Consider the following 9,801-nt stretch of genomic DNA (forward strand, 5'->3'; position numbering starts at 1 on the left):
AGTCCAGCTTCCCCTGCTCTTCCCTCCTAGCAGTAACTCATCAGCTCAGCTTCCCCTGCTCTTGCCTCTTAGCAAGTACTCAGCAGCTCAGCTTCCCCTGCTCTTGCCTGTTAGCAAGTACTCAGCAGCTCAGCTTCCCCTGCTCTTGCCTCTTAGCAAGTACTCAGCAGCTCAGCTTCCCCTGCTCTTGCCTCTTAGCAAGTACTCAGCAGCTCAGCCTACCCTGCTCTTGCCTGTTAGCAAGTACTCAGCAGCTCAGCTTCCCCTGCTCTTGCCTCTTAGCAGATACTTAGAGGATCAGCTCCCCCTGGTCCCTCACCCCTAGCAGTAACTCAGCAGCTCAGCTCACCCTTCCCAGCAACGACTGAGCAGCCTTCTTATCTCTAATATAAACACAGAGCTCTTGAAGGGGGTAACGGGGTGAGCTAAGATGCTGACAGATTGACTTGAATGACTTCAGTCCTTCTTTTAAATATGAAGATGATTTTCTCCACAAAGCCTGCAGGTATACAGGCCAGTGAGGGCTTGTTTTAAAGCCTAATCCAAGGATACATTTTACCCCCCACCTACCCCTCTATCTTATGCTCAACCATTTGATTGCCGGTTAAAAACAAATCCCTATCTAAAAGCCCTTTTTTACTTACCTTAAAGGAGAAGTGTTGGGAGAGTGAAATATACTCTTCCCAATACTTAGAGACGGTGTTGGCCACTGCAGCTCCCGCATGCTGGCTCTATATACACCAAGAGATGAGTGATGAGGAACCACAGGGATTCCCCCCTCCAGCGCTCACTGGAGGGACAGACAGGGAAAGGGGTGGGCACAGCTGGCTCTAGAGAGGCAGAGCCACCTGTCAATCTGGCAGCTGGGTGGATCCCAACAATACTGTTGGAATCCCTTCCAGCCGCAGAGTGGCTCTGCACTGTCAGCATATAACAGAAAAATGCATTCCTGTGACCCAAAAGAGAAGTAAAGCCAAAAAAAAACTGTTTGGCTTTTACTTCTCTTTCAAGACGCGGTCACATGACGCCGCAGCCCAGAGTCTTCTCTTCTTCTGTTCACTTCCTGCTTGGGTGGGTCTTTCTTTGAGTGTCTATGTCAATGCGTCCATAATGCGAACACTTCCTATTGGATGTCCATTGGACAGGGTCCTCTCATGATGCAGAAGAGGATCAGCAGAAGGGAGTGAAGGGGACCAGTGGTGTCGGGTACCGTTGCACCACTGGATTTGAGGTTCCCCCCACTAGTAAATGGCTGCGGTGGGGAACTTGGTTGGAGTATATCTGATTTCACAAGGTAAGGGTAAGCCAAAGCCTATCAGGATGAGGTAGAGGTGGGTGGGAGAGAAAAAAATACTTTTTGACTGGAGTTGGCCTTTAAAGCTTATTTACGTCAGTACACAGAGTGGTTTTTGACTGCCCAATTCTTTAGGAGCTTTCGATATTGATAGTTAATATCTCGTGAATGTCACGGTATGGCGACCGGGGCACACAAAACGACTAAAAGTAGCGTGCAAAAAATGGTGTCTGGGTTGAAAACACAGGAAGTAGGTGTCTGTGTGTTACCGGGGATGCACTAGAGGCGCAGATTCTAAGAAGGGCCAGGTGTTCAACAGAGCCTCTAATGGTGAGGATGATTGCCTGCTGGACACCTTCCAGGTTGCGGCCCTCTAGCGCACCCACACAGACACAGAGGATGCAACAGCAGGCAGGAGTGAAGCCTATACACAGACACACAAGTGCAAGGGCTCACTGAAGAAGATGATGATCAGTCCACTGCAGGGCGTACAGGATCTCACTGGGAGCAAGAGGGAATCCAGAGACACACAGGGAACAAGGTAGGTGATAGCAAACCGCAGGGATTTCAAAGGCAAGCGATAAACAGGGAGTCCGCCTGGGTGTGAAGACAGGTTGCTCGAACGTCACGGAACAAGTGAGCTGGACTTTTAATGGAGAGGTTCAGAGTGGATTGGCAGGAAGCGGAGCAGCTCAGACAGGAGGTAAAACCCGGCGCCGGATCATCACACAAGTGGAAGTGTGACGGTGAATATGTCTTTATGGCATGGTGCCGGAGCAATTGTTATTATTGTTGTTCTTCTAGTCTGAAGCTTTTATATATCTATATTGCACCTCATTTCTTTATATGGAAAAAAAATAATAATTTAATAACATATTCTTAAATAAAAAAAAGCTTAATTACTGTTTGTTGCAAATATTGGAATGTCCATCGCATGACCATAGATTTATCTCATTTTTGTATACAAGATCAAAAAGCAGGGCTAGGAAGTTAGGTTGTAGGAGAATTAGGCGCAATCAAACACCAGCACGTCATAGCTAGTAGTCTTTAGTCATATTCAACTGGACTTGATTTGTAATGTTCAACACGTTTTATAGCTCATCTGAGTGGTTTCCCATTTAGGCCCCGTTCACACCTTTCCGTTTTGTCGGGCGTTCAACGCTCTATGAACGCTCTACAAAACGTACAACCATGAAAATCCCATTGTTTTCTATGGGTATGGTTCACACCTTTCCGTATTTCCGCCCGTCTGAACGCGCTACAAAACGGCTGACGCCCAAACAAGTACATGTACTTCTTTGGGCCGTTTTGGAGGGCGTTTTCCATTGGGATACAGCCAAGTAGCCTTCGGAATCGCGCGACGGGCGCGCAATTTTTTTTACCGCGAAACACACACCGGCGTTCGCTCACCTCTCGATCCTGTCACGGCTCTCTGCCGTGACAGGGGAGGGGCTGGATTCTCCGCTCTGATCCGCCAGCGCTGACTGGCGGAACGGACGGGGGAGGGGGCGGGTACAGCTGGCTCTGCCTCTAGATAGGCAGAGCCAGCTGTCAGTCACGCAGCTGGGCGGATCCCGGCACAATTGCTTCAGCTGCGGCGTCTCAGTATACCGCGGGCTACAGCTGTGTCCTCCCGTTACCCTAAGGAGAACTATGGGGAAAAGCCCTAACCCCATAGTTCTCCTTTAAGTTGCTTTTGCAGAAGCAAGATGGATGAATGGTGAGAATCCTTCAACGTTACAGAACAAGTCCAGATGAATGTGACTACTAACTATACCATGACCTGGACAAATGAGAACCATCACGCGAGGAAGGAACGACTTCATCCTTTTCCCGATAGATATTTGACTCTGAGTAGTAAGAATAAAGTCTTTGAGACCCTGTTGGGTGCCACTTGTGATTTTCCCGATCTAGGTAAAAATGGAAGCGGAAGCTCTAATGAAGACAAATTTTGAGGGTTTTTTTTGTTTTGTTTTGATGTTTTTATTAGTTTTTTTTTTTTACTTTTCAAAGATGTTTTTATTAGTTTTTAACAATGGAGTTGTGTAGATATGAGTAGCGGCACGATGGATCTAATCTGAAGACCTTCACTTTTGATACAAATCACGTACTGTACCAAAGACAACCAACGTTTCATCTATAACCACCTTCATCAAACAATATGGTGTGTGAATGTGGACTGCAAACTGCGACACCAACCTAAATAAAGTATTCAAACAATTATTTACTTCAGCTGCAAAGTCAATGGGATGAAGATGATAACAACTCCGTTACATATACATGAAATAGGTTCGCAAGCGTGTTAGTAAGTGCGTGATCGCTTCTAAAATGTTACCCCGCGAAAGGAAAAGAACACAATTGCTGCTGCCTTTAAGCAACAACGATCAGACGTTTCCAGAATCATACAGTTTACAAGCGCTTTAGTTCCTTTAAAATATCAAGCCAACTAAAGCAAGTTTGCAAATACAACCTTTCACCTTTCTTTTGCTGTCCTTCGAGAACTGTTCTGAGACCATCGAGGTCTCTATCAATCTAGATTTCCTTCTAGTTCCTGTTCCTGCCTTTCTTCTTCAGATACTGGTCTTACTACAAGAAGAGCGATATCAAAGAAGACAAAGGATTTCTTTAGATGTCCTCTAGTCTAGCCCACAGTTGGCTGACTGGGACAACAGTGGTCTCTCTCTTCAGTTCATCGCCTCAGACATAAGTCCAAATACTTTACAGAAACAATTAGGTTGGTAGAAAGTATGATTTGAATGTGGCTGGCACGTATCATCTGGGCAACAGGGAGGAGCATGCAATTGCTTATGTTTAGCCGAATGGAGGTCTGGATAAAGAATTCCAACACAGTGGGATCAAATGATCCCAAAAGATACATTCAAATTTGAAGGTTCTGCACATGTTTGCATGGGCTCCAAGTGTCCAGGTATTGTGCCCAACTATACACTGGTAGATCTCTCCCTAAATATGCAGAAGGGAGAGTAAGGTCCTCAAGGGCGTGGAATATTGTGATTGGTTCACAGCTCAAACCCGCCCCCCAGTATATTGCTGAGCTAGTGTAACAGAATGCCTAATCCAAATGACCATATTACTCACCAAAACCCGTGCTCATGTCACACACGAGGTCCCGAGTCTTCTCTGCACAGCGTCCTTCTTCAAGTGACCACGTCATTGCATATGTGACAAGGACACTTCCTATTGGATGTCCAGCAGCAGGGCCCTCTCATTATTCGGAAGGCTGCATGGAGAGGTGGCCAGTTGGCACGGGCACAGATTGTAGCACTGGTTCCACCAGTTGTCACTCCTGGAAGCAACGCCGGTAAGGGACACGGTTGGTGGAGTTAGGTTAGTATGAAAAAGCTTTGTAAGGAAGTTTTTCAAAAACATCTGAATGGGTGAGGGAGGGGGTGTGTGATGGGGTAAGAGGGAGTGTGAGATGGGGTAGGAGGAGGTGTGAGATGGGGTAAGAGGGGGTGTGAGATGGTGAAAGAAGGGGTGTGAGATGGGGTAAGAGGGGGTGTGAGGTGGTGTAAGAGGGGGTGGGAGATGGGGAAAGAGGGGGAGGGAGATGGGGTAAGAGAGGGTGTGAGATGGGGAAAGAGGGGGAGGGAGATGGGGTAAGAGAGGGTGTGAGATGGGGAAAGAGGGGGAGGGAGATGGGGTAAGAGAGGGTGTGAGATGGGGAAAGAGGGGGAGGGAGATGGGGTAAGAGAGGGTGTGAGATGGGGAAAGAGGGGGAGGGAGATGGGGTAAGAGAGGGTGTGAGATGGGGAAAGAGGGGGAGGGAGATGGGGTAAGAGAGGGTGTGAGATGGGGAAAGAGGGGGAGGGAGATGGGGTAAGAGAGGGTGTGAGATGGGGAAAGAGGGGGAGGGAGATGGGGTAAGAGAGGGTGTGAGATGGGGAAAGAGGGGGAGGGAGATGGGGTAAGAGAGGGTGTGAGATGGGGAAAGAGGGGGAGGGAGATGGGGTAAGAGAGGGTGTGAGATGGGGAAAGAGGGGGAGGGAGATGGGGTAAGAGAGGGTGTGAGATGGGGAAAGAGGGGGAGGGAGATGGGGTAAGAGAGGGTGTGAGATGGGGAAAGAGGGGGAGGGAGATGGGGTAAGAGAGGGTGTGAGATGGGGAAAGAGGGGGAGGGAGATGGGGTAAGAGAGGGTGTGAGATGGGGAAAGAGGGGGAGGGAGATGGGGTAAGAGAGGGTGTGAGATGGGGAAAGAGGGGGAGGGAGATGGGGTAAGAGAGGGTGTGAGATGGGGAAAGAGGGGGAGGGAGATGGGGTAAGAGAGGGTGTGAGATGGGGAAAGAGGGGGAGGGAGATGGGGTAAGAGAGGGTGTGAGATGGGGAAAGAGGGGGAGGGAGATGGGGTAAGAGAGGGTGTGAGATGGGGAAAGAGGGGGAGGGAGATGGGGTAAGAGAGGGTGTGAGATGGGGAAAGAGGGGGAGGGAGATGGGGTAAGAGAGGGTGTGAGATGGGGAAAGAGGGGGAGGGAGATGGGGTAAGAGAGGGTGTGAGATGGGGAAAGAGGGGGAGGGAGATGGGGTAAGAGAGGGTGTGAGATGGGGAAAGAGGGGGAGGGAGATGGGGTAAGAGAGGGTGTGAGATGGGGAAAGAGGGGGAGGGAGATGGGGTAAGAGAGGGTGTGAGATGGGGAAAGAGGGGGAGGGAGATGGGGTAAGAGAGGGTGTGAGATGGGGAAAGAGGGGGAGGGAGATGGGGTAAGAGAGGGTGTGAGATGGGGAAAGAGGGGGAGGGAGATGGGGTAAGAGAGGGTGTGAGATGGGGAAAGAGGGGGAGGGAGATGGGGTAAGAGAGGGTGTGAGATGGGGAAAGAGGGGGAGGGAGATGGGGTAAGAGAGGGTGTGAGATGGGGAAAGAGGGGGAGGGAGATGGGGTAAGAGAGGGTGTGAGATGGGGAAAGAGGGGGAGGGAGATGGGGTAAGAGAGGGTGTGAGATGGGGAAAGAGGGGGAGGGAGATGGGGTAAGAGAGGGTGTGAGATGGGGAAAGAGGGGGAGGGAGATGGGGTAAGAGAGGGTGTGAGATGGGGAAAGAGGGGGAGGGAGATGGGGTAAGAGAGGGTGTGAGATGGGGAAAGAGGGGGAGGGAGATGGGGTAAGAGAGGGTGTGAGATGGGGAAAGAGGGGGAGGGAGATGGGGTAAGAGAGGGTGTGAGATGGGGAAAGAGGGGGAGGGAGATGGGGTAAGAGAGGGTGTGAGATGGGGAAAGAGGGGGAGGGAGATGGGGTAAGAGAGGGTGTGAGATGGGGAAAGAGGGGGAGGGAGATGGGGTAAGAGAGGGTGTGAGATGGGGAAAGAGGGGGAGGGAGATGGGGTAAGAGAGGGTGTGAGATGGGGAAAGAGGGGGAGGGAGATGGGGTAAGAGAGGGTGTGAGATGGGGAAAGAGGGGGAGGGAGATGGGGTAAGAGAGGGTGTGAGATGGGGAAAGAGGGGGAGGGAGATGGGGTAAGAGAGGGTGTGAGATGGGGAAAGAGGGGGAGGGAGATGGGGTAAGAGAGGGTGTGAGATGGGGAAAGAGGGGGAGGGAGATGGGGTAAGAGAGGGTGTGAGATGGGGAAAGAGGGGGAGGGAGATGGGGTAAGAGAGGGTGTGAGATGGGGAAAGAGGGGGAGGGAGATGGGGTAAGAGAGGGTGTGAGATGGGGAAAGAGGGGGAGGGAGATGGGGTAAGAGAGGGTGTGAGATGGGGAAAGAGGGGGAGGGAGATGGGGTAAGAGAGGGTGTGAGATGGGGAAAGAGGGGGAGGGAGATGGGGTAAGAGAGGGTGTGAGATGGGGAAAGAGGGGGAGGGAGATGGGGTAAGAGAGGGTGTGAGATGGGGAAAGAGGGGGAGGGAGATGGGGTAAGAGAGGGTGTGAGATGGGGAAAGAGGGGGAGGGAGATGGGGTAAGAGAGGGTGTGAGATGGGGAAAGAGGGGGAGGGAGATGGGGTAAGAGAGGGTGTGAGATGGGGAAAGAGGGGGAGGGAGATGGGGTAAGAGAGGGTGTGAGATGGGGAAAGAGGGGGAGGGAGATGGGGTAAGAGAGGGTGTGAGATGGGGAAAGAGGGGGAGGGAGATGGGGTAAGAGAGGGTGTGAGATGGGGAAAGAGGGGGAGGGAGATGGGGTAAGAGAGGGTGTGAGATGGGGAAAGAGGGGGAGGGAGATGGGGTAAGAGAGGGTGTGAGATGGGGAAAGAGGGGGAGGGAGATGGGGTAAGAGAGGGTGTGAGATGGGGAAAGAGGGGGAGGGAGATGGGGTAAGAGAGGGTGTGAGATGGGGAAAGAGGGGGAGGGAGATGGGGTAAGAGAGGGTGTGAGATGGGGAAAGAGGGGGAGGGAGATGGGGTAAGAGAGGGTGTGAGATGGGGAAAGAGGGGGAGGGAGATGGGGTAAGAGAGGGTGTGAGATGGGGAAAGAGGGGGAGGGAGATGGGGTAAGAGAGGGTGTGAGATGGGGAAAGAGGGGGAGGGAGATGGGGTAAGAGGGGGTGTGAGATGGGGTAAGAGGGGGTGGGAGATGGGGTAAGGGGGGGTGAGAGGGGGACAGCTTTGCCTGGAAATAGATTTTGTTCAGAAATCATGGTAATTCTACAGACACCGATGTCACACACCATGTTATTGGGCTCTAAGATGGTGGCACTTGCGATGATACATCAACATTCCATCTTCCATTTTTTGGATTTTGCACGGTTTCGGTGCGGTAACCTCTGGTGGCATCCACCGTGCAGCATGTCTGCATTATACCGCACCACACATCACACCGGCGCCGTGGCATGAACTGGGCACATAGAATAGAATCGCGCCCTGGCGGTGACTGGCGTGGGTTTCATTCCGGAGGGCTTTATGCAGCGAGTGTCATCACAAGTGTGTGTGAGGATCGGATGTAGTATTTGATAACGTTTTACGGAAGGTCTATCATGCTGCTGGCGTGCTTTTTACTTCCCTTCACTGGAAACACTTGCGCTCAATAATTAGCAGCGGCGTCCATTTTTGGCCACCTAGACGGATGCGCTGGTCGGGTGTCTACAAACGTCTGGCGGTATAGTGTACTATTGCCTTGTCTGACTGTCACTTTATTCTCTCCAGTTGTCTGGTTCATAGCGTTCGCCTTCTTTACTCTTCCCCCGGGCCGTCCATACATGATTGTTGATGCCGGCCAGTCACATGACTAAGAGAGCTGAAGAGAGAGATCCACATACACATCCTCCCCCGGTCATGTCTGCCAATAACACACTGGATACCTACCGTGGAAGGGGTTCCGAAATTTGGGACCTGCCCATAGGAAAAAAATAGATTGTGGTGTCTTACCTAGCGACTGGAGGCTCCGATAATTCTCAATCATCACCTCCCTGTATAGATCTTTCTCTTCTTTGTTCAAGTAATCCCACTCATCCTTGGAGAAGTAGACCGCGATGTCATCGAAGGTAGCCTGCTCCTGCAAGAGAAGAGTCTATGATCAATGTAACTGTTCCTTAAAGGAGGAGACCTTGTCTATAAAAAGGAACCTGGCGTGACTGGTGATCCCATAACATGCCCTGAATTCCAGGCAGGAGATAGTTACGTAGTATTTCAGGTTGAAGAAAGACACGGCTCCGTCAGGCTCAACCTGATGATGTCATCAGTCAGCTGCGGGCAGGAGGAAGCATTTCCTCTGCCTCCCCCGGTTGCGACTTTGTAGACGTGTTTGGCCAAGAGCTGCAGAGGCCCCGGGGATTTACATCACTGTGTCATCTCTGAGCTGCCACCTCGGGCCAGGAAGTAGGTGGTCACCTGAACAAAGATGGCTCCGTCCATCAGGAGTAAAAAGCAGACAGAGGCATTGTCCGGGAGGCTACTGAGATCTCCGTGAGAGGTAGAAAATATGTGTAAACCTGCGCTCCACGTGAAAAAAATGATGTCCGATGACAGGTCCACTTTGGGTGAAGGATAACCTGCCAAGATGCACCATAAGCGGTCAAGAGTCATGACAGCGCCGTGTTACCCATATGGTCGATTGCAGTATGGTAACCGTTGGGGTCTCAAACCTCCGGCCCTCCAGCTGTGGCGAAACTACAAATCCCATGATGCATCTCTCTCCGGGAGTCGTGGCTGTGAGAATCTTGCAATGCCGCATGGGATTTGTAGTTCCACCACAGCTGGAGGTTTGAGACCCCTGCGTTAGAGTGTCTTGCTCTTGTCAGGAGTCTTGGGCCCTGGGGGGCGGGGCAGGGATATTGTGGCCCTCTTTCTCGAGCACCTCTATCTGCACTTTATTGTATGTTGTGTTACTTTTTTTTGGTTCAAGGGGGGGGGGGGGGGGGGGGGCTTTGGCGGGTAGGGGGCGCATTGAAAGGTTCCTACCTCCGTACAGACCCGGGGCTGGGGGCAAATAATACCGGAGCCTGCGCACTGTACATGCAATGATCCCGGCTGCAATCCTCCGCAGGCTTCAGTGCCAACATTTAATAAACATTTTTTATTTCTTCATTTTTGGTGCATTTATTATTAATAAAAAAAAAAAAAAAGGTG

The 9,801-nt window shown here is 51.2% G+C and overlaps 1 protein-coding gene across 1 annotated transcript in view; it reads right to left on the reverse strand.

Annotated features, from left to right (window-relative positions):
• The window catches only part of LOC108797727 (zinc finger protein 850-like), a 36,658-nt gene that overhangs the window by 21,208 nt on the left and 5,649 nt on the right, over window positions 1-9,801 (reverse strand). The window contains exon 3 of the mRNA XM_018569380.1: window positions 8,602-8,728. Coding sequence (XP_018424882.1) covers window positions 8,602-8,728 — 127 coding nt within the window. The remainder of the gene's footprint in view (window positions 1-8,601; window positions 8,729-9,801) is intronic.

This window comes from Nanorana parkeri, unplaced genomic scaffold, assembly GCF_000935625.1.
Source record: "Nanorana parkeri isolate BGI_ZX_2015 unplaced genomic scaffold, ASM93562v1 scaffold1326, whole genome shotgun sequence".
NCBI lineage: Eukaryota > Metazoa > Chordata > Amphibia > Anura > Dicroglossidae > Nanorana > Nanorana parkeri.